Below are 25,120 nucleotides of genomic sequence, written 5' to 3' on the forward strand. Positions count from 1 at the left end.
GCATTACCACTTTAGTTCTCTGAAACATGGTATACTGTACCTGGCAAAGTGAGTGATAAGAAGCAAAGTTACTAATATGTGGGCATTGTTACATTGATGTACACTACACAGCTTTCCTTTTGTATGGCAGCGATTTTTTATTTTTTTGTCTTTCTAAGGTTAAAAACCGCTACGTGTTTCCTTTTCTTCCTCAGATGAAGGCTACCTCAGACGGAGAGGAGGACGATGACAATGACGAGTTTGAAGAGGTTCCAGAGAAAGAAGGATACGAGCCACACATTCCTGAGCATCTCCGAGCAGAGTACGGTCAGTTTACCAGTACAAACACACACACTGATCTACACACACGTGCATAAACACTGAGCGGCAGCTACAGAAGGAGATCTGAAGCTGCCTTAATCTGCTCAGATCTTCACACGCTTGGTAAACAAACACTCAGTCGGGCTTCAAAGAGGCAGCTGACAGACAGCAGGTAAAGAGTTTAAGTGAGTTTCAGCACAAGTGTCTGAAAACCAGGAACAAAGCTGCTCTTTGGCCTCATAATCACAATTAACCATACAAATAAAGGATGATTTCTTCTAGCCAGAAACCTCATTCTATGTTTTAATATTTTCATCACTTTTTGAATATTGTTGTTGTTTATAAATATCAAGAGGGACAATGCACATCACATAACATGCCAGAGTTAAAGGCCAGTGTTCATCCATAGTCAGTCAAGGTACAATCAAGACAAAGATTTGATATTTTTGATGTTTTGTTTCCCTCCAACATATGAGACCAGCAGACATACAAATGACCAAAAGAACTGAGGTTAGACAGCAGAACAAGAATAGCTCTAAAAGAGACTTTCTAAACCTTTATTTTACAGATGCACTGATGTGAAAATTTGGGCTGATATCAGCATCCATTATTAATATTGCTGTTATGGCCTGTAACTGACAGATTTTACATTTTATGTCTATTTCACTACCCTTTTGACACCTGAATAAAAAAATGACCACCTCTGCTTCAGTTTAGCACCCCACAATCCTTTGCTGCATCAATATCACTGTAACATGACCAAATAGATAATACATGACCAACGTCTTCCCATCCCCCTCCAGAAACAAACGGCAACAAGATGGACGTAAGTATCGGCTATTAATATTGGCCCAGGTTTATCGGAACAATACTGATACATAGAATACACCTTCACAGCGACCTGGTCTGTATGGAGCATGTTCAGCCTCCAGGCAACACACTGGGTAAGAGGTCACGTGTTCAGGTCAATGACCAAGTGCGTGTTTATGTAATTGCTATGTCAGCGCTAGAACAACATGCTGTTTTCTAAGTATGAGGTGATGTTGGAGTGTCTTTACTATTTCTCTTAGAAAGGAGGTAGAAGCTCCAGGCAGCAGGAAACACCAAAGCCACTGTGGTGCTGCAGTGTCATCCATATTGAACCATCATTCACATGGGTTGTATGGAAACTTGTGTGTTTTCAATTGTGAGGCTTCTTTTTATATATATGTCTGTGTTTATGGCACAGTATTACAGTTATTGCTGGGTCAGCCATGTTATTTTGGCCTGGGGCAGATGACCTTCGACCTATGGCAAAAACTCCTCTCCTTCTCAGCGAATCATTCCTTTCAGGTCGAGGCTTTACTTTACCTGCGATCCCGCCCCTCTCTACTTCCTCCTCCTTCCATTACTAATCAATTAGAAGCCAGAGTAATTAGATTGTATCTGCTGGGCCCAAAGCAGCTGTGTCTATGTGTCTGTGTCGGGGTGATTAGTAGGGTTAGGTAATGATCTAGAGGGGCCATACCAAATTAACAATGCAACCTCTTTAATGAGCCCCTATTAGCCCTGCACCTAGATTGTACCACCCACTCTCACACTCTCTCTCACATGCCATCCTACTGCTGTCTTGCTTGAATAACAAGGAATGGTCCTTTCTGTTGTTGCCTGTATTTTATTCATTATATGTAGTTATGAAAAATCTTTTAGGTCCATCATCAGTTTTGCTTTTGTCAGTTTTTTTTAAATAAAAAATATTGTTTGTTCATTAGACTTCTTTATCCAGGACAAAATACAGTTATTTGTGTAGCTCATAAGTCCATTGCTTTGAAAACGTATTAACATACATAAAAAACCCAGTCAGTTTTGTTTATGGTTCCATCTTGCTGCTGTTGGCCACGACCAGCATTTTGAAAAACCTGTAGCCACCTGTTGTATTTTTGTTTCTACTGGTACCAGTGAAGACACCAATATGGAAACTTAACCTAGTTAATGTGGAACTGTCCTATCGTCATGAGTCCTGATTGTGGAGTTGGTGGGCAGGATGTCAGGGTGTAGTGAAAGGTCCCCTTTCGAAGAACCACTTTTGCTCAAAGTGCTCTGTCCGTGAGAGGATCTGCAGTTTGGAACTCACTTCCTGTTGATTTAAAGTCCGTAACCAGTTTTAGTATGTTCACGAAACAAACAAAACTCTGGTTATATCAAAAACAGAAATGTGTCTATTTTTAATGTTTTATGTTTCACTGTTTGTTTGTAAATGTTGTCAACATTATGTTGTGCTATTTGAAATGATTATCACTTCAGTTTTTAAGAGGTACTTTTTAAAAGCCCATCTATGGACAAGTGCTGCGAATTAGCCGTTGCTATTGCACTATGACGCAAACATGGGACTGCTGTTTTGCTCAGTTTGTCTATGTCCTTGTGTGTCTGTCTCTATCAAACAAACTTAATAATAATAATAATAATAATAATAATAATAGTAGTAGTCACAGAGAGGAGAGAATATCTGTTTATCATCTTTCCTTTTGCAGATAATGTGTTTCTGTTGGCATCTTCAGGTCCTGACCTCCAGCATGCACTGGAGTGGAAAACGTCCTGTAAAAGGCCCTCATGATTGGGCCGATATGTCAGAATCGGTTCTCATTGTCACAGTTACGTGACGAAAATCTTGTCACAGCCACCCGGGTGAAGATCCCGACTATTTGCATGGGAAACTATTGTGTGATCGGTCAAAAATGTATGGGTGTGTTTGTTTATGCAGAAAATAGCCTCAACTACTTAACTTCTATAATTAGATTTTTCAGCCAGAGAACAGGAGAGACAGTTTTGAGGAGGAATGGTCAGAGGCCATGAGGAAGTGCATACAGTTGGACCTCTCAGCTCGGTGGATCTTGTGGACCATGCAGGGTTAGTGCGAAAACAAGCAACCGGCAACCACATGACCTCATTACGACTGTTTGACTTCAGACCAACCATGCTGGTCTCTAAAGTCTGAGGCCATGGATCTCACCAGAAAAAAGGTGGGGTGACCCCATTGGTTTGGGGATCAGTCTCTGCCTTATGCAAAGGAATTTCAATATCTAGCTGTGATGGTGGGATGAAGTGGGAGATGGACAGACGGTTTGGGGCTTTGGCTGCAGTGTTTTGGTTTCTGCTGCATTCAGTTTCGGTGCCGAAAGAGTCGAGCCAAAAAGCAAAGCTGGACGTTGTGCTCTTGGCAGCTGGTGGGGGTTTGATAGAAAACGATACGGGCGTGTTCTTTGACACACATCAGACGCTGTTGGTGTGTTTTACCCTTTAGGTTTCTGTGTCAGTAGCAGTGCTTTTCTTTTCCTTTAGAGTTTTGGGACTAAACCGATAAAGGTATTCCTAACCCTTCCACTGTCATATTGCAGACTCTATGATTGTTATGGACTGTGCCTTTGTTGTTGAAATATGAAGTTGTGTGTTGCATGGACATGGAAGGAGAGGCTGTAAGGCTACAGTCTGACCTTGGTCCAAAAATGAGGCTTTGAGGAAACCCAGATGAGAATCAAAAAAGCCCAAATCTGAGGCTACCTCTGTAATAATTCCCCCTTTGGCACCACATGCTTGTTACCACATTATTACTGAAGTGCTGTTCTGTTTTGTTTTCCGTGACTCTGCAGCAGCTTACAGTTTCAGAAACCTACAGCAGCAATTCTGCTTCTTATCATATCAGTGTGTTGACTGCTTTCATCTCTGTCTTTATTACTTTATAAGTAAGTATATTTGCAAATTTCATTCTTGTCTCAGTATTCCTCCTTCTTATCCTTAGTCTCTTTCTCTCTCTCTCTCTCTCTCTCTGTCTCTACCTTCCTTTCTGTTCTGTCTTTCTGGTTATCAGGTCTCTTATCCCTCCCTCTGCTGTCAGGACACTAGCTCTCTTTCTCAAATTAACATTTTAATTACAGGCCCTGCTTAACCCTGGAAGATCAATACTTCTTTCTGCTTTTCCACCAGCTTTTTCTTGAGCTGTGGTAACACCGCTCCCCACTCCCCTGTTTTCCACACTTTTTTCTTCAACAACCTTCTTGCAAACACACATACCCACACACACATACAATACACATTTCCTACATTGATCTGTGCGTCTTAACATCCACAACATCCAGTCAAAGCCGTGCCATTCGGCGCTCTAAAAGGAGCAGATTGAGTGTGTATTTTACCCTCTGTCAGCGAGAGAATGGGGTAGGGGGTTAAGGACAAGTGAGGTGGGGATAATAGTCTCTTAACCATTGACATATATGCTGTGTTTGCTATAACTTTCTAGTGTAAACTGTGTCAAAATAAACCATGTCCTGTGACAAACACTACGCTATTTTGCAACTTTCATCCTGATTATGAATACATTGGGACATTATGAACATGTATCTTGGGTTTTGCTAATTGGTCACAAGACTGTAACATATACTGTAGGTCTGTAACAGGACAGACAGCCAGAGACACACACACACACACACACACACACACACACACACACACACACACACACACACACACACACACACACACACAATGCCCATATTTTCGGATGTTGATTGGGGAAAAGTTCCACGTTTAGATGAGATCACCACGAGACCACCTTAAGTCAGCTGTAGTTGTCATGCCAGGCCACTAGAAGGTGCTGTGATTTTAGCAGGTGAAATGTGCATTAACTTTTGACCATAAGCTTCCACCTCATCTAGAAAACAATAACCCGTCTCCGATGAACCAGGTCCTGATCAGAGGATGTGTTACACAGTACAACACTTTCTGTGTATTTCCTTACTATGTCTGCAAATGCTTCTCAAAAACTGGATAGTGAAAACGAACCAGTTGAAGCGAAATATCAACATTTCTGTCTGAGGACATTTCTGCACAAAACACACCTACAAACGTCTGACCAATCACACAACACATCACATAGAGCTTTGTACAAGGGCCAGGGCTGGTATGGAGAAGGGGAGGACGCCTCCCTGCCAATAAGATGATGCAATGTTCATCACACGACTACGTCAGTGAGAGCTGATTTTGAGACTTCAGATTAAATATGGGAGAGGCCTAATAGAGGAAGATCTGCTTCCTGTCTCTGGATTTTTAAGTTCCTGACTGAGAGACCAGAAAAACATTCCCAACTGTATAGAGTATCCCAGTCCCTCAGGATTGTGTTTCCTCACAATGTCTTAACACATGACTGGAAAGCCATACTTTTTTTAAGAGTTTTTTTGGGCACTTGTGCACTTTTCACGTAATTCTGCATAACTCGCTAAGAGAAACTGATGTAATGCTGAACCACATACCCTTTGTTTAGGTCTGGATCCCGCTCCTTCCACCTCAGCTGCAGCATTTGCACCCAAAGCTCCCCCAGTCAGAAGACCTCCAGCTCCTCCACTTCCATCCAGCTCATCTTCCTCCTCCAGGAGGATGAGGAGGCTCCTAGAGGACGAGCAGGACCCAACTTCTGCTGCAGCCACACTGCGTGTCCTCAGACAGCAGATCCCCCTTCCAGAATCCAGGTGGTGACTTTCCCCCTGACTCTCCTTCTATAGACATTTCCCTTCATTCTTCTCACTTGTTTCATCTCCACTGTTGAAGCTACAAATTGTGGTTAAACTCTAATCCATGCATCTTGTCTTTAGCAGCAGCAGCAGCACTACTGGCCCTGATCCATCTCAGCAGAACGCTGCTGAAGCTCCAGTTGTTCCTTTCGGTTTGGATCTGTACTACTGGGGCCAGGAGCAGCCCAACGCCGGCAAGATTCTCAAGTAATACACACACACACACACACACACACACACACACACACACACACACACACACACGCACACACACACACACACATTTCCACAAGTGGACATGAGTAGTTTTGGAAGCAGCCGTCCACATGACTGCACCCCATGCAGTAGTGTTCACACCACCTGAACTTTTTCTACTTCAACTGCAAACTCCAACATGTGAGCTATTAGAAAAATGAAATTTTACTGTACTTATACAGTAAACTCCTGACAACCACAACTGTTTGTATTTTACTGTAAATTAGAGATTTTATTTTACAATGTAAAATCTGATGTTTTCAGGTGCAATTAGAAAATCGTGACCATTTAGTTTACCATTTAGTTTAGTGATGATGATATCAGTTGTAGTAAATCCACATTTTCTTCATTCTACTGCACTGAAACTCAGTCTAACAGGCTGCAAAGCATGAACTTCTGATACTTTGTACAACCAACAGATAATGCCGTCCAAACAGACTTTTCAGATGTCCACACTTGATTTTGGTTATTTTTCTAAGTGTTTCATTTCTCCCTACTCATTTGAGCATCTAATGCTGTAAAACCTGTGTGTTGTTTCCTGTGGCAGATCAGCCTCTCAGCACCAGTTCTGGGTTCCTGCAGAGGTGGAGGAGGAGGTGGAGAACCAGGACCTGTTGGCTCAGAGTAAGAGCAGATACATCTCCTTCCCGGGGAACTTTGTGCCCGTCAGCCATTCCTGCAGAGCCCCGCTGGGCAACGGCACGCTGTGTCAGCGGCAGGACCGCGTTAAGGTACCAAACCTGACTGGTTTCAGCTCCGGTTCAGTTTCATAAAGCGCTCTGCGACCATCCTGAACTGCTGCTGTTCGCCCTCAGTGCCCTTTCCACGGCCTGATCGTCCCCCGCGACCAGGAGGGACGGCCCTGCAGAGAGGAGGACCGGCAGAGGGAGGAGCAGGAGGAACGGAGGAAGAGAGAGCAGCAGCCTGGTGAGAGGAGATGAACTAAACAGAATCCAGAATTTGACATCGATGGGATTGTTTATTTCAGCAAAGAACCTCCAAAGATGAAGGTTCCTGCTCACCTTCTGATTCTGTCTGACTTTCCTAAACCTTCACAGAACCTTTTCAGGATTTACAGAGGGTTTCTTTTACCCACTTCTTACTAAAATTCTCTTCACTTTTTTCTAAGAATGAGTGCAGGACAAAGTCCTGATGAGATTCTGTAACCAATGGCAACCACATATCTCCCCTCTAAGGGCCAGACTCCATCCTGACCCCCACTGCATCGTTTACCAGAGACCACCGCCACACACCTGACCTCAGCGTGGCTCTGGTGTTGATGTGGCCAACACAACCGTAGTGACCAACATTTGACTAATGCTTGTAGTAGAATGAGAAGCACGTCCCACAGCAGTGTGTGACCAGCAAACCAGGAAGAGGTCCCAAGCTGTTTTGGTTTTGTACATTCCTCCCTCACACTTCACTCATCCAGTCCAATACACAGCACCAAGCTAAAGTCAATATCACATGAAGCAGTTTCTCATTGGCTGAGGAGTTTTAGCAGGTTGTTCCTGTAGTCCACACGCTCAACATAGCTTTAGAAAAGTGGCACAGCTTAAAGGGAAATAAAAGGTCATATTTTGATCTTTTTACAAAGAGTTCAGTGTTGGAAACTTCTTTTCAACCATGATCCATTCTCTGAAACAACATCAGCTGGAGATAGTGAGGCGTTTGTCTTTCTGTCTCAGTTGAACAGATGAGGCTTCATCACGTTTTCTCCACATTTTACCCATATTTAATATTTAGCAGCATGTTACCACTTTTTGCTGTTTAGAGTTGTAGTGTGTGTGTCTGTGTAAGAGAGAGAGAGAGAGCTCAGACACACACTTCCTGCAGTGTCCTGCAGTGTCTTATTAACTGCCAGCTCTGTGTATGGGTGGGGGTGCACGTGTGTGTGTGTGTGTGTGTGTGTGTGTGTTTGGCAATGCCACGCAGTCCAGTGAGTTGTGAAATAGCATCTTTTGTTACCAACTACACTATCGATCAGTGAGTCAATCTCGCACATAAACCTACACACGCCGACACACACACACACACACCCCAACACAAATCAATCTCACAGTAGGGGGCTGTGGCCTGACAGAAACTGATGGACCATTGGCCTCTGCTCCCTTGGTCACAAATTTATACAGAACACACACACCCACACACACACACACACACACCCCAGCATTCATAGTGTGATCAACACACCATCTGCTCAGAATCAAAGCAAAGCTCTGTCATGTTTGACTCAGTTCCCAGATTAACTTCATTTGCAGAAGAAGAGTCATGGTCAGGCCTGTGTGTTTTTACCAGGTCTGAAAGCTGCTGGTCTCATAAGACAGGAAATCAAACTCCAGGTTTGTTCTGTGCATATTTAAGGTCGCTGAAAGATCCAGTAAATGTTTGCACAGAAAATAAAGAATCAATAGTTTTGCTTGGTTCCTTATATCACCATTTCAAGAAGACTGAATGCTGAAGCTGAAGCAACACTGTTGGTTTCAGACAGAGTAATGTGTGTAATCTACTTAGATGGTTAATACTTAAATTTAATGTTGTGGAAAGCAACGCTGTGTATAAAACTCCACTGATGTTAAAGCTGTTGCACTATGTTGAGCTGTTAGATAAATAGAAGAAAAGCTCAAGTCTCACTCCAGTAAAGTGAGAGTTGGCAGCGCTGCATAATACCAAGTAATGAAACTGTACCTCAATTATGCAACACAAAGCATAAAAGCAGCGTTTATTTCTGTTCTTATTTCTCTCTGCTGTGGAAAATGGTTCCAAACATCAGTAAATGGTTTGCAGTAGAGTTTATCAAACTGCTGTTGTTTATTTTTAACATGAACAAATATTTAAAGTACATCAAAAATGATCACATAGTGTTTTCTCCACATTTTCTGATAACTTTGATAACTTAAAAGATAATGGCACAATTATATAACACTATCATGACAAACAGTAAAATCAATCTAAATGTAGCCAGAGTTACTTTGGAAAAATAACATGGTGTCTATTAATTACTGGAATGTGACGTTGAAAAGTCCTCAGTTAGACTAAACATTAGTTTAAACACTAATCACAAACATTAGTTCTTTAGCGCCTGCTAAATACCAACATGGTATTTTATTGTAGAACTGCATTCTGGGTACAGAATAAACATAATTTGCTGCACTGCATCATGGGTAGTGATTCTGAGGAGACAAAAAGAAACTGAAATATCTTTACCTACTTCAAAATAATATAAACATGGAACTAGTCGAAGAATTCATCACAGCCAAATAAGCAACTAAAACTTCAACACAGATGTTGAACTTTATTCAACTCAAAGTTTACGAACCAGCTGAGTAACTTAGCGCTGTAGAATTCATCCAGAATTCAAGTGCACTGCATGTTTTCAAAGTTGGCAAAAATGCTACAACGCTAAATGGAGAGTTGGTTCCCGAATTAGCTCGTTAGTGGATTAGCAGAAGTGTGCCCACCACTGGTATTTGGGAAGAACAGTTCAACTGGTGCTGGAGAAGAAGCCTGATACAGGACTGACCTAAACAGCTTGGTTATCATAGATCATAGATTTAGACGTTTTAGATGTTTCTGAATGTGTCACTGTGTTTCTCTGTTAGAAACTGTTCTGGGCTCTGCTGCATTTAATTACTGCATATATTTAGTAGAAAGGTGACAGTTGGTGCGTAATCTGGACACATACTGACTCTTTTTGGCTGAATCTTAGGTCTTTAAAACGTTCAGTCAAACACAGAGGCCATTATTGGTTTTAGCTGGTGTGGTATAATGTGAATTTTCCCTAACCCTTGTTTCCCAAAGTAAAGTTCAGTAAGGCATATGGAGAACCAGTTGATGTTGCTGTGGTGACAGATGAATCAAAGCAGGTGGTGAAATCCATCAGAGGAAAACTCCTGGTGACCTCAGAGCGACAACAGGACAAGCTAACAGCCGCAGGCACTGATTAGAGATGAATTTAACAGGAACAAAGGGAAACTGAAACTATTAACTGTCTGACATATGTTGTTATACAATCAGTTAATAAAAATATAGGTGAAAGTGAAATTAAGATGTATAAAGTTAAAATAAGGCCACAGATGAGCAAGTTATGGCTAGTTACTGAGAAGGCTAGGCCTAGCATGATCCACTGTGGTTCTCAACAGTGTACACACCTCTGTTAATCAGCCAGTGTATTAATTACCTAAAAACAAACTTATTTGAGGAAACAAATCTGAAAAAAATAAAGGTTATCCACATGTTTATTTGTGTTGCTATCTGCCATTAGCATAAATTTTCACACTCATAAACTAAACATTTTGAATTAGTTTCAGCATTTAGCCTGGCTGAGTTCAGACTTGCCATCAGGTCCAATTGAAGCAAAGGTCAGCTGTCCCAGTAGGATTATCCTGACATTTGCTTCCTTTATATGAAGCCACAGTTAGCAGAGAGGCTACAAAGAGTCAGAAGATAATCATACAAGATCAGAAGAAGATCACAAAAAAACTCCATATTATTAGAGATACTCAATGAGAAGCAATAGGTGGAAATATTTAGAAATACCTGGAGAAAATCTGGGGCAGTAGAGACGTTAGAGAAACTTAACAATTGTAATGGTAAGAGGATCTTTCAGGTATCTTAAAGCAACGATTAAGTAATTTTTTAGTTAACATTGAAAGAGCTGAAACCTAGCCTTAGGTGACTTAACACTAGACAAGGATCGTTTCAAGCTAAGGCATAGAATGGATTCTTTTTTTGCCCCAATAGGGAAGTTTTATTTTGAGTGAATGTATGACACTGGTCACATTTCAATGAAGAAATACAAAAACCAAGACTATCTTCCAAAGAGTTACTACTGGGACTTTACAGAAAAGCTCCAGGTTTAGCATCTATTATGACTGTTGAGTTTATAACAGTAAAAGGAAAAGGTATAAATTATTTTAGGGCTTCTGACAATTACCTATTAAACTATTTGCACTCAGAGTGATTTGCAACTCTGTCATTTTATTGTTTGAAGTCATAAAATAAAGAGAAAATATTATTAGCTTGTGGCGCTAATAGTAGTTTGCACCCCAACAAATCACAAACTTTATTTTTTTAACTCTGCAGATAGAAAGCACTAAATTCAAATTAAAGGCATCATTACCTTAACTGACATTTTCAAAACCAAATGAAGGTTATTCAGTGATAAACTGAGGTTGAAAACTCTAAAGGATAAAACGGAGCAACTTTGCTGTAATACCAGCCTGGCTGTTGCCTTGCTGTGAAATTCTGCTCAATTCTCATCACCCTTCAGTGATCCGTCTGGGATTTCTCCCATTGAGCTGGATTTCTCCGTTTGAATTTCAACCGACTTGTGAAATTTGGTCTATATAGAGATGTAGTTTGGCAATGGCAACGGAGGAAGTGAATGAAACCATTTAATTGGTTCTAGAAAATTTAGAAAATTTATTACCCTAAAAACAAAATCTTACCTATCTACTTCCTGCGATACTGAAAATGTTTTCGTCTGCTGCACTCAGTAACAGCATCCACACCTTGTCTTGTCTGGTTCCAGTCACCAGCTGAGTCCCAGGAGCTTCTATGCTGAAATGTGCTGCTTTGGATGTTCTGTGTTGTAAAAGCTGTTCAGGTTCATGAGGGAACGTTTGTTTTACAGGATACTTTTCAAACAAACTGATTTCAGGCTAGAATGTTAACGATCTTGGCTGCTGTCTATTCCAACCTTAACAGACGACAGGCACTGAAATGCTCGGATCCATGAAGCCGACCGGCTGACAGAGATGAGAGGAATGGATGCGCCTCTACACTGGGATGGTCTGGATTTATTCTCCCACACACAGACAGGCAGGGCCCCTGTGCTTAGCAGAGCGTAGCTTAGAGATGAACCAACCAAAGACCCCAGATACCTCAGAGGATGAGTGTGTGGGCTGGCCCCTGCCCTAACCCCCACAGACCCCATCTGGATGGGCTAAAAGGTGTTGACAGAGAAAAGAGCCCTGCTGCAGTTCTGATTGAATTCATAGTCTCGCTTTCCTTTCTTCATATTTCTTCTCCTTTACCCTCTCATCTCACATCTGACCTTTTGTTTTTGTTGCTTTTTCTCTTCGACTTGAGCAACAAAAAAAAACACAACATACAAACTGAATGTTAATGCAACCCCTCTTTTACTAGCAACTACTCACTTAAACTAAATTACATTCGCCTTCGAGTGTGTGTGTGGGCGTGTGTGTGTGAGGGATAGTTGAAGGTCCAGTCAGACCCAGGGTCAAACAGCTGATGACTAACCACACACACACACACACACACACACGGAGCTGAGGTCAGTGTTTTGACAGAGCAGTGAGCCAGACCTCAATCCCATCACAATCACAGTGTAATTACTTTGAATTACTGCAGGTTTATCTCTAATTCTGCCGCGGTCCATCATTAACGAGAGGCTTCTCTTCGTTTAGATCGTCATTACTCTGCGTTCCAGCCGCTTTTACTTTATCAGCCAGCATTATGGCACTACACTTTTCATTAACACCAGAATAGGATCCAAATTAGCCCAGAGGACGTTCGCTTCCCATGCTCTGTGAAACCAAGCAGTCGGAGCTCATTTACCTTATCAGCTGCTATTACTTCATTACACTTCTCTGTCAAATTGCTTTTTGTGTAATTGTTATGAGAAGAAACTGGAGACATACTCAAGTGCTAACCTTTTGATTTTGGCATGTGTTGCATACTTCCATTGCTGAATGGATGGAAAAATCAATTAAAACTGATGATTGATTGGATGTTGAAAAGCCATAGATGTTGTCAAATCCTGACTAAATGAAGACCTCGTTTTTAAATTGGAAATAAAAAACAAAAGATGACCTTGGCGGCAAAAGCTTTCACCAGTGGTTGGCGCCGTTTTGCTAATCTGCTAATAGCGGAGCTGATTTTCTTTGTTTAGCACTTTAGCATATTTGCTAACGTTGAAAACGCTGTGCGCACTTCACTTCCTCTAGATTATTTTTTTCCGGATAGATTCTAAAAACATTAATTTACTTGACTGTTTTGTGAACTTTCAGCTGAATAAAATTTGACATCTGTGTTGAAGTTTTGGTTATTGACGGTTAAGAATTGGGCAAAATCAGCAACAGAATTAACAAAACTCAACAACTCTAAATCTGAACTCTAAAAGTGAAAGGTTGTTCCAAAGAACCACTTCCTGAAGCGCAACCGTCCAGGTTGCTGCATAATGACAAACCTGGTTGTATTGTTGGTTAATGACAGGTTGAATTTAGTGACTTAGCATTAGCTTCTGCTAAATACCATGTTGGTATAGCATTTCGTGTTAGCCTCCATTCAATAACATGTTGGTATAGCGCTTTAGCCTTAGCCTATGCTAAGTAAGGTGTTGGTGTAGAGTTTTAGTGTTAGTTTCTGCTAAATACCATGTTGGCACTTTGGCTTTAGTGGAACTAATGCCTATAATCGGTGCTTTAGGGTTAGCACAACTAACGCTTTAGTTGATGGTGTCCACCACTGACTTTCATACATCCAGATCATTGGATTCAGACGTACCAATCACTTCCACGGCACTATGTGTGCAAGATCCAGGATGCTAACTCTCAGTACCTCAGACTCATTTATGATGTAAAAACCCATCTCTTAGAAAGCTGTCTCAAGACATGACAAAGGCTACATAAAATAATGTTTATTAAGCTACCAACAAAAAGGAAATTCCAAATAGCTAAAGCTAAGCTGAGTAGTGTGTAAGTGAAGTAATGAAGGTGTTGAAGGTGGATGCATTAAACAAAGAAGAGGAAAGATGAGCGGTGGAAAGTGTTAATGTTTCAACACCTCCAGTTTGTTTTGTTTCTCTCCCGTCGAGCTTCACTTTGCTCACTCTGTTGTGTGGAAATGTGTTGCAGACTGGCGTGATGTGGACTTGATGCGCGACATCGAAGCAGCAACAGGAGAAGACCTGGGCTCCAGTCGGGTGGGAGGTAAAAACCGGAAGGGGAAAAAGAAGAAATACCCCAACCTCAGCGATCTAAAGCAGAGCAGCAACACGTCGCGCTCCAGACTGGAGAGAAAAGTCTTCAACAAGTACGACTCTTCAGCTTTGGCTAAGCCTTCTCTGAGCTGAGCTAAGTGGTTGGAGGCTATGTGGTCCTGTCAGGAAGTTGTAAAACTGCCTTTGTTTTCTTGTCCACCTCCCCTCTCTAGGAGCACCATGCGCAGAGTGGCTCAGGTGTTAAGTAAAGCCGACAGGAGAAAACACGACAAGTTCTCCAACCAGTTTAACTACGCCCTCAACTGACCGTGTTTCTGTCGCTGTGCTCTATACTGACAGCCTCTTTCACAACGATCAGGGACTGTTAACATCTGGGTAAAGAAACTGAGTCACAGTTTTTAACCTAATGATGTGTGTGTTTATGTGCCTGCATTTCATGACTGACGGAACATTCACAATATTCATGTTTTTGGAAGGACTCACAAGGAAAATTTGTGGGATAATTTATGTGTTTGAGACAGTGTAGTAACCCAGTGGAGTAAAAATAGGCATGATTTCATTGAGTCACATTATTAATATTAATACAAAGATTTTTTTAAGCTACATGATCTAACATCTCACCAGCAACTCAGCTTTTTTCTACACTGTGACTGTATGTTTTCTTAATTGCAATATTCACAAACATGTTCCCAAAATCAATATCAGTCAAAATTGCAGATCAGACTTTTTAAGATCAGTAATCAGCCAGAAAACTAGAGTCAGTACAGTACAGTACGTACTGCCCATCTACCTCCACTGATCAACACCAAGCTAACAAACGTTCACACACTTCCTGTAAAAAAGGGCATCCTGCTGATAACAAGGACATTTCTGTTAAATATCCTAAGTCAAATATTGCATTAATGTTTGTATGATCCTGTGTCTCAGATTTTTACGTTTTTTCTACTTTTGCTGAATGATTAATTTATGTATTATGGGGTAATGCATGAGTTAGGTTTAATACTACTGTGTGCATTAAAATGATTTGTACCATAGGGAAAATGTCTTGGCTTGTTGTATTACTGTCTCTGCTTCAAGTGGGGAGAAATTAGGATCTACCACACAACAAGTACGGAGAAAGAAGTAAGATAATGTTAAGCACTGGCATCATAAAATTAAAGTTCAGTAAAACACAGAGAATGGTTTAAAGTAGCTCTTCCCTTGCTACATTCACAATACAAACTACTAAATGATTTTGCCTCCTCTCTGCAGCTGTTTAACTGTTGAGAAGCTACAGAATCGAGTTAACATGATTGTGAAGGTGAGTTTCTACCTGCTGTCACATATGATGATACTCACTCTGCCATGCTGAGGTCAGGTTGGGATCCTGGTGAGTTAGGAACGTCTTTGTCCACCACAAATCAATATTTTGAAGGTTTTTGTACATATTTTCCCACATTTACCAATAAGAGTACAGAGCATTCTAACTGGGCTAGTGGTCTATAATTATAGATATTTCAACTATGAGACCCTCAAATGTTTTTCCCCCAGATTTGATCATTTCCAGTATGACGTTCTGTTAGGCGCAACTCCTCCCACTGCAGCAGTTTGAAACAAGAAGCCACTCAGCAGCTCAGAGTTGGAGCAACACTTTCATCGCAGATATGCAAGTTATGATTTTCAGCAATGAAACTTTAACTGAGTACTCTGTAACAGCGATTGGACTTTATATCTATGGAGTGAGTACATAAAAATCTAGGCTAATGTGATAGAAGAACGTCGTCAATCAGAATCTTTAGGTAAACATGAAGAAATGTAGAAATCTACTCATCGATAGACTGGACCCACTAACGACCATTTGTGTGTCTTTATTGGTCATTAGGCAGTAATAACACAATACAACTGCTTTTTGCAAGAAAACAACAGTTCTCTAATGTTTTTCTGTTCCATGTAGGTAGTTTATGAAGCTGTCAATGGGAATTCCTTTAACCGAGGAACTTTTTAAAAAAATCTAATTAGTTCATTTATGCTCAGATGCACCTTTAAAGTGTTGATTTTACTTTGGAGATCATCCGTCTCTCCCTAACAGTGCAATCTATTCTTAACTCCAAATTTATGCTGTGGTTTTATAGGGTTGGGGTTAGGCCAAGCTCTCCGCATGGTTGTGTGTTCAGTTTGGTTTGGGCTTTGCTTCCAAAGTTTGTATAGATCTTTATTTTTATTTTGAAAACTTTGTAGAATATTCCAACCTCAATTCTGAAGCCATTCCTTATTTTTTTTAAGATTGTTATTTGTGCCAAATAAGGGACTGTTTCAGATTTGGGGGCTTGTCCGGGATGTTGGGTACCATATTAAACAGATTTTGGTTTTAAATGGGAAACAGAACAGCTCAACTTCTGTCTTTAACTGTTCTCATCTCTGGTGAAATTATGCACAGAAGTAAAAAAGATTTTTCAAGCTAAATTTGCCAGCATATGGTCAATTACTATCTTAAGTACATAAAGATGGAGCAGAATTTACCCCCTTTTTATAATAAAGACAGCTTTCTGTCTTACTCTTTTAGAAACTCCTGGTAAGAAATACTGATCTATATGTTTTTTAAAGCTCTTTTTATTTATTCTGCCAAGTGTCTGAGCTCAACAGCCTCATCCTATTTGTGCCCTAGCTCATCTTTAAACAGAAGGACAGTAATGGGGAAAAGAAGCGAGGTTGTGAAATGGAATTATGATTTTTCCGCAACCCTCTGTAGGAAAAAAAACAAAAAAACAGAAGAAATCCAAAAGCCTCCATCTCTGCATATAATTATTCATCTTTTTAATATCAAAGAACAGTATCATGTTGGGCTGAGGATTCAGTACATCCAGGGATTTCATGGCAACTGGAACAAATTCAATAAATAAGGGAAATGAAAATGATCACAGCTGGAATTACACAGTACTGACGATAGATCAAGCCATTCCTTACGTCTTAAATAAACATTCAGTATTTGTACAGACGTGAAATCAAACAGAAAGAAATAACTCAATTCTTGGTCTATCACACAGGTCCAGACAGCATTCAGAGGAAGCTACAACATAGATTTATGTACAAGTTCTGGTTCATATTCACAATCTATCAAAATAATCCACTGATTTAAAGCCTTCAGGTATTGGTAGTAAAAAGGTTTGCTGCTCTGCAGTTCACTGTGTGGCTCTACAGGTGTGTGCTGTAGAAGGCAGGCGCAGCGTAGCTCTGAGTTCCCAGCATGAATGGAGACAGGACATGGCTGGCTGTGAGGAAAGGCAGCTGCACCAGGCTCCCTGTGGGGGGGTGGTGGTGTCCGGCGTAGCCAGCGTGCATGGCCAGGTGGCCGCTGACCGGAGGAGACGGGCTCAGAGGACTCAGGCTGCCCAGGCCTCCCCCTGCTACCCCACCTGCCCCCCCTGCTCCTCCGGCTCCCCCCGCCGTGGGGGCCGAGGTATCGGCCCCAGGGTTCTGCTTCTTCCACTTGGTCCGGCGGTTTTGGAACCAGATCTTGACCTGGGTCTCGGTGAGGGACAGGGACAGAGCCAAGTTGAGGCGCTCGCACACCGACAGGTAGCGTGTGGACTTGAATTTGTTTTCCAGCGCCACCAGCTGCTCGTAGGTGAAGGCAGTCCGGGCCCTGCGGGGCTTCCCCGACTTGGAGTCCGAGCCGGAGCGTTTCCTCTTGGGCTTGGTGCCCTGCCCTGTGTTGGTCTGACCATTGCTGATCTGAGCCGGGGGGCCTCCATTGGGGCTCTTTGTGTCTCTGCTGGGGTCAGAGTGGCCCAGCTCTCTGTCTCCGTTGCTAGGCAGAGCAGAGCTGCTCTCCTCGCTGCTGTAGGTCCCATCCGGACCCTCAGAGTCTGGAGTCCCAGAGCGGTGGTAGTCCTCCTCATCTGGACTTCGGTATACAAAACTGTCCTCTGAAAGATGAACACAACAACAACAGTTTAGGTGCAGGAAGCTTGAACCTGTGGTTCAACCAATCAACCAGTTCTCCATTATGCCACAAACAAATGTAGCTAACACTTCAGGCAGGAATACAAGACAAAATGAGGTCTGCTGTCCTGCTTATGACTGGGATGAAATCGCATCCAGCAAACTGGATATGAAATCATCAAATACATGTCAATCTGGAATAACACAGATTAGGCAGATGAAGGGAAGGAAATGAAGCTACTGATTTCTGTTTCTGCCTTTTCTCAACTGTTAACTGAGCTACAATTGTAGCTTTGTGCTTCTCAGAACTAGTCAGGTGCTTCTTGTCCAAACATCTTGATTATTTGGCTGAGTATGTATGTATGTATGTATAGATAGATAGATAGATAGATAGATAGATAGATAGATAGGTCTCATTTCAGCATTAAAATCTGTATTTAAATTAAGTGAATCAAAAAATTCATTTTCTCAGAAATTATATCGGCCAAAAAAAAAAGATTCTTAATGCAGAAATATCTGACAGTTACGTCCACAGAGCCATTCAATAAATCTGAATATTACTGAAAAATCCATTTATTTCGGGAACTTAATCACAAAGTGAAACACATTCTATATATTAATTACACACAGATGGATGTTTGAATTATTTCTGTTAATTATGATTATTTTTCACTTAGAGCTAAAATAAATCCCATGACATTTAAAATTAGAATATTACATCAGATCAATATAAAAACAAATTTTTCTTTTTCACAGAAATGTGGGCTGGGCTTAATTCATGTTTACTGCCTCAGACGGTGATTTTAATCTGACAAACTGGACTCATTTTAACACATATTCTAATGTATTGAATATGACTGGATATACTATACAGTATTTCCCCCCAATAGTTGGTTGAGGTATCTCTAACAGCAGCTGTTGTTTCAACACTTTAGCTCAAACTTGATGACAGAAACCTCCACGAGGTCCTAGTTAAAGTTTGCTGTGAGCCACCAGATAGAACCAGAATCAGGGGTGTTGGCCTAAATGCTACATGCTGTGTGTGCCACACCACGCCTATGATGAAGCATGCTGGTGGCAGTATGATGCTGTGGGGATGTTTTCTCTTCAGCTGGTCAGAGCTGACTGGAACATGGATGGAGCCAAATCATGAAAATCCTGGAGGAGAAGTTGTTAGAGGCTCCAGCTTAAAGCAGGACAACCAGCCTGAACAGCTACACAGGTATTATGGGATGGTTTAGATCAGGGGTCTCAAACTCCAGTCCTGCAACTTTTAGATGAGCCTCTGCTGCACCACACCTGAACAGAATAATTAGGTCATTAAGGCTCTGGAGAACTGATCTACACAAGGAGGAGGAAATTAAGTAATTTTATTCCAGTGTTTTGTATCTGTGGCACATTTAAAAACTGCAGGACAGCAACTGGAGGACTGGAGGTTGAGACCCCTGGTTTAGATTAAAGCAGATCTCTGTGTTAGAGTAGCCTAGTCAAAATCATTCACAGGTAATTCCAACAAACTACTAGACTGAGGTTTGTTGGTTGTAGTTTGAAAATATTTAAAGGGGTGTGAATACTTTTGCCAGGCTCTGTAGTTAAACATGAAACACAGTTCAGATATGATGAACTGAGTTATGGCTGCAGATGTGTAGCCTTCAGCTATAGATTAAAATTATTCCATTTATTTAATAAATATTTACAGCTGGATACAGGCTTTGGTTAAAGATGATAAAACAATGTGAAAGGAGCATTGATACTGAAAAAAGGTTTTCATTCACGTTTTTGTAAAAAAAAAAAAAAAAAAAAGTCACATTTTCAATATTCAAAGGAAAAAAATATTACAATTAAATCAGTCAAATCTATATTATGATTACTGCTTTTTGCATGTTTCCTATACTAACTTTGCTATCAGCCTCATCAGCTCCCTGCACAGATTATCTGTCAGATCAAAGTCAAGAATATCTGAACCACTAAAATATGAATATTACTCCAGTCAGAAGAAACATGTTGGTCAATATTTAAAGACAAATCTAAACCTGAATCAGTCCAGGGTATGAACAATTATGGGCTTAATCATTTATTTATTCATAATTAATTTTCACCTGTCATGAAAAAAATATGGTTAAAGGAGAAATTAGAATATGTATCCCAATGAGTCTCGTTTGTCAGATTAAAAAATATCTAATAACATTCCGATAATTTTCGTTTGAATTATGCCCAGCAAATATAGAATTGCAGTAAAACATAAATAGAAATGAAATGGGGCTTTCAGGTTGGTTGGAGGCTCTGGCCTCCAGGAGTTAGCTTCTGTTCATTTATCTCTTATGTACTGCAATATATAACAGAAATATAGAAACTATTATGGAAATTACAACTGTAGCCACTTTAAAAATTAAACTGACATTTAAATAAAAATAATTAAAAAGCAATAAAAGCTGCTGGGCTTCCACAGTACCCAGGTCTGACCGGCAGCAGGCCTGATCAGACTAGCAGTAAAACCACAACACAAATATCAATGAAAATGTTTTGAATATTCAAAAAAAATATATAAATATTTTGACTGAATTTATTTTAAATATTTCAAGGAAAAAATGCTTTGAACGCTGAGAATGGAAACACACTTACAGGCTCTGAAAAGCATTTCAGACATGACAATAATAATAATAATAATAATAATAATAATAGTTATTATTATTATTATTATTATTATTTATATGCACAGTTTTTAATCAGTTATGCTATAAAATAATACTTTAATTTAGAGTAACCAATTCATTGAGCACGTGACAATGAATGAACAGAAATGCTATTTAGTTTAAAACGTCCCTGTGCTCTGATTAGCTAATGTTTAATCAATAAAAACAACAAAGGTTATATGAATATTTGTTATTATTATTATATAATAGCTGAAATGTTAGCTTTAGTTTTTTAACTTTAATCTGATTTATAAAAAATGAGAATTTATTTATCAATCTCCAACACCAAACATATATGTAGCATCAATGATATCTAGAGTAATTATTATCGAATTATAGACTGATTTTTCTGCAACAGCTCAAATTAGATGAGAGGCATTCGTTATTTATTTAGTAAAATATCTCGTGAATTTTTTTAATTTAATCTCCTCTAAATATGAATCAACAATATTATTATTACCATAATTATAATCATTATGTTCGTCTTGTTGGAAGACGTTTCCAAAGTGATTCGCTAGGATTTATTGGTGTGTCTGATTTGTCTAAGTGTTTGTAAGACGCAGCAACACGTCTGTTAACAAACATGATGATAAAAATAATAGGAAAATACATGTTCATGTTAAAAAGAAAAAAAGAAAAGAATACGATCTGACTGCAGTTTAGATGAGTTCTATTAGTTCCCTCAGTCTGCTGCTGGAAACAGATATTCACCAATCAATAACACACACCTCCGATCAGATCTAAACACACACACACACACACACACACACACACACACACACACACACACACACACACACACTGCAGCCTGTCAACTTTATTTTCTCTAGTTTAAACTGAGCTCTAAATAGAAGCCAAATTGATTTTTCCCCCCTTTTGAAAACGAATTATTAAGTCTTCAACTAGAAACACACTTTATTTTCATTCCTGATGGATTGAATGCATGTTCCAGCTTTAAAATCGATTTATTTTTCAGTGATTAGACGGATCCCATCACAGGCAGCGGACACGTCCTGGAACAATGATTCAGCTGGGATTCATAATTCTGAGATGGAAATCCTGCTTTATTTTTCTGTTGAAGTTGAACCGTACGAACGGGAAACTTAACAATAGTCTACTTCCCCAACATGACTGTAGTAGTGATTAAAAATGCATATCATAATAAATAAGCAGTTTATAAAGCGATCCGACGGTAAAATATTTACCACTCCATAAATAGTAAATATCAATAAAAGCGAATCAGCACTCTAATTAAAAATAGTTTAGTAAAAGCCTCCATAGTTTTCTTTAAAATATATCCCCCAGAAAAAAACCCCAAACTAAATAGCTGAATAAAATAGCTGAGAATGAATCCCACTCACTGCTCTGGTATTCCTCCGCGACGTAGCAACTCTTGCTAGGCTCCAGGCTGCTGAGCTCGCGCTCCCCGGGCCCTGCTCTCCGGTTCTCCGCATCGTAAGCGATCAGCTCGCGCTCCCCGTGGTGGCTCACGTGTTGCGGCGGAGACGTGTGTCGCCGGTTGCTCGTGAACTTGTTGGGGTCCAGAATGTCCAGGACGGAGAAGGAGGTGGTACGGTGGCCGGTGGGGCCCTGGCGAAGAAGAAAGGTCAGAGTTAGCAGGTAGTTTTTCTTTCCTCTTCTTTTCTTTTCTTATGTTTTCTTTTAATTTCTTTTATTTACGTGAGATTTCGTTGGGGTTTTATTTATTTTCTACATTTTAAAAATTCAAACATTCAATTAATTGTATTTCCTTCTAAGAAAATACAATTAATATTGTATTATTACTTAGTATTATTAATATTAATAAATGAATAATAATCCTTCTAAAAAGGAATATTATTTTTCTTAATTATTATTATTATCATCTTAATAATAATAATAATAATAACTATTATTATTGTTATAGTGAGAGGACATTAAATCGGAATATTTTTCTAAATAAATGACTCATGCCTCTGATCTGATTTGAATAATAGTAATTCTGCGTGAACTGTATCTGTATGACAATTACGACAACCTAAATTTACTGGATCTTGTCTCATTGGGCGACCAAAGAAAGAAAAAACAACAACAACAAATCAATCCAATGTTATGATCCTCTGCATGTCTACAGTGGTACAAAATAGAGTGGGCCATGAAGGCAAAACGTTATTCTTAATCTTACGGCGGAAACAGGAGCTGAATGTTTGGATGATGTTTACTGTATTCGTCCATCCTCCTTTCGGTGCGACCCTGATTGTGCGCAGCGTGTTTACTGTTGATTTGCACATCCTGATTTATGTGGAGCTCAGAAGGTGTCCGTGCATGTAGGCTGCTGAGCTGATAAGAGTTCCCGCCACGGCTACAGATAAGGATCGTTCATTTATTAATGAGGCCAGCCTGGAGCATGTCCACAGCAATAATCCCACATTAATACCATCAACATTCTCGGTTGAAATAATATGAGCGAGTGGGAAAAGGGTCATTGACATTCCATGAAAAGATTATTGCAGCATGATCACAGCAGGGATTAAACAGAATGATCTATTGATGAGCTTATGGCAAACCTGGACGAAATGTAGCCGATAAAGAGCAAATGAAGAGGGGAAAAAATATAACTTAATTTGAAATATTAGAGGTTTAAGAAAGACGTTAACATTTTTAGATTTTTTTCCCCACATTTCTGAAAACTTCCGAGCAAAAATAGCAAAAATTTTTATTGTGTCTCGATTAGTGTGAGCAAATTTTTGTTATGGCTATAATAAAACAAAAATAATTCTGATATCTTGTAAAATGTCACAGTTTTCTGTTAGTTCGGCAATTTAAATCAATTTCACTTAAATTTATTGTGTGTGCGCGCGCGCTTTGGTTGTTTTGCAGTTGTTGTCATGTTGATTAGCAACTTTTTTTTAAAGCACAGTGAAAGCAAACATACCCAAACTATGAGAAATCTTTAACATAATCGAAAACAAGACAAACATGAATGCATGTAAATAATTTAAGGACGTTATCACGTTTTCCGGGTGGGACAAAGCTTTCCCCACTTCATGTCTCTGTCTCCTGTCATGTCACTAATCTGGCTCATTTGAAGCGTTCCTAAATAATAATAATAATAATAATAATAATAATAATAATAATAATAATAATAATAATAATAATAATAAGTTGCGATGGGATTAACTCTCTCCGCAGAGACCCTCCATGAAGTTTGGCCCCCGCCTCTCACCTGTTGTGGCGGAGCTAACACCGGCGGGGGCTCCGTGTGGTTCTCTACGGCCTGAGGATCTCTGCTTCCGGTCACCGAGAAGAGCCGCTTTTCCGCGGTGGCGCCTGCGTCCAACATCTCCCCGCTCTCTGGGCCCACCATCGTCTGAACCCCGTCCCCGCTCCCCGGTCTGTCCCGACTCATTGCGGGCTGGAGCGTGTCCACCACGGGCCCTCCTGCTGCGGCTCTGTCCCGTCCCATCACCGCCTGGATCCCGTCAGATCCGAGCCCGGATGCCGCGCCTCTGTCTCGGTTCATCACTTTACTCCGTCCTTCCCATAGACTTTATGGAATTTGGGAATCCGGAATTAAATGTGAAAAAGAGGAATAGGTGAAAAAGATAATAAAAATAATAATAATAAAATAAAATAAAAAGAGAAGGCAAAAATTGAGTCCAGTTGGATTTAAAACGGTTATATGATATTCATTTCAGAGGATAAACTTCACTCGACAGGCCAGCTCACGAGTCCCGTTCACGTCCAGTCTGAGGTGCAGTTTTCTGCTCGTGGAGATTTTCCATGGACACTCCGGGAGTGTGGACAGCTGAGGAGCTCTAAGCCTGACTGGAAGCTTCTTTTTGTCCGCTCAAACTTTAAACTTCTTCTCTCTGCCTGTTTGTCTCCGGCTCTGTCGGCTGCATCCTTCTTCGCTTCAGCAGAACTTCTCCAGAGACACGGCGCGTGGCAGTTAGCCCGCGATGACACGCACGCACAGAGTCCGACCTCTGCCCGGTGACCACGGGGCGCGCGCTCTGGAAGCTTGACAGTAGCTGGAGGCGGGACGGACGCTGATGTATCTCTGCGCGAGCAACTCGAATCAGCTCGCGCTCTCTCCCGCTCCTTCAGTTTTGAGAAGCTCTCTCTCTCTCTCCTCCCCGTCGCCTCTCCTTTCTCGCGCCCCCCCCCCCTCCCCCCCACCTCACCCCCGGTCGAGCTTTCAACACCCTCTTTGGCTTACAGCCGGCCCCTAGAGGACCCTCTATCACACACACACACACACACACACACACACACACACACACACACACACACACACACACACACACACACACACACACACACACACACACACACACGCACTGTGTGTGCGCCGGTCTCTCTCCTTATTTATGCATTCCCTTTCAATTCACGCCTTGTAATTGGCTACAAATTAATCCCACTTGCACTAATAGGCTATTATCTGGCTGGTGCGCGCGTGGGGCGGT

General features: G+C 40.7%; 2 protein-coding genes across 3 annotated transcripts in view; one reads left to right on the top strand and one right to left on the bottom strand.

Moving 5' to 3' along the window:
- Positions 1-15,092, top strand: part of uvssa (UV stimulated scaffold protein A) — a 34,725-nt gene extending 19,633 nt beyond the window's left edge. The window contains exons 9-15 of one of the 2 annotated variants that reach the window (XM_023328950.1): positions 195-306; positions 5,591-5,795; positions 5,922-6,044; positions 6,640-6,823; positions 6,908-7,019; positions 13,973-14,150; positions 14,271-15,092. In XM_023328950.1, coding sequence (XP_023184718.1) covers positions 195-306; positions 5,591-5,795; positions 5,922-6,044; positions 6,640-6,823; positions 6,908-7,019; positions 13,973-14,150; positions 14,271-14,364 — 1,008 coding nt within the window. In that variant the 3' untranslated portion in view covers positions 14,365-15,092. Of the gene's footprint in view, positions 1-194; positions 307-5,590; positions 5,796-5,918; positions 6,045-6,639; positions 6,824-6,907; positions 7,020-13,972; positions 14,151-14,270 lie in introns of both variants that reach the window. The other variant, XM_023328949.1, reaches the window with a different exon arrangement.
- Positions 15,093-16,890: 1,798 nt separating this feature from the next.
- Positions 16,891-24,683, bottom strand: nkx1-1 (NK1 homeobox 1). Its single transcript, XM_005814888.2, has 3 exons — positions 23,878-24,683; positions 22,034-22,262; positions 16,891-17,963 (listed from the first exon to the last, which is right to left on the bottom strand). Exons 1-3 carry the CDS (start codon positions 24,172-24,174, stop codon positions 17,230-17,232), a joined length of 1,260 nt encoding a protein of 419 aa, XP_005814945.1. The 5' UTR covers positions 24,175-24,683; the 3' UTR covers positions 16,891-17,229.
- Positions 24,684-25,120: the final 437 nt, after the last annotated feature.

This window comes from Xiphophorus maculatus, chromosome 23, assembly GCF_002775205.1.
Source record: "Xiphophorus maculatus strain JP 163 A chromosome 23, X_maculatus-5.0-male, whole genome shotgun sequence".
NCBI lineage: Eukaryota > Metazoa > Chordata > Actinopteri > Cyprinodontiformes > Poeciliidae > Xiphophorus > Xiphophorus maculatus.

What these genes read in the sequence shown, in the direction of transcription:
- nkx1-1 (XM_005814888.2), bottom strand. Translation starts at nt 24,174, where the DNA reads ATGAACCGAGACAGAGGCGCGGCATCCGGGCTCGGATCTGACGGGATC. An exon ending in TGTTAGCTCCGCCACAACAG is followed by an intron (nt 22,263 to 23,877) that starts GTGAGAGGCGGG and finishes CTTCTTCGCCAG; the next exon opens with GGCCCCACCGGCCACCGTAC. An exon ending in CGCGGAGGAATACCAGAGCA is followed by an intron (nt 17,964 to 22,033) that starts GTGAGTGGGATT and finishes TTCATCTTTCAG; the next exon opens with AGGACAGTTTTGTATACCGA.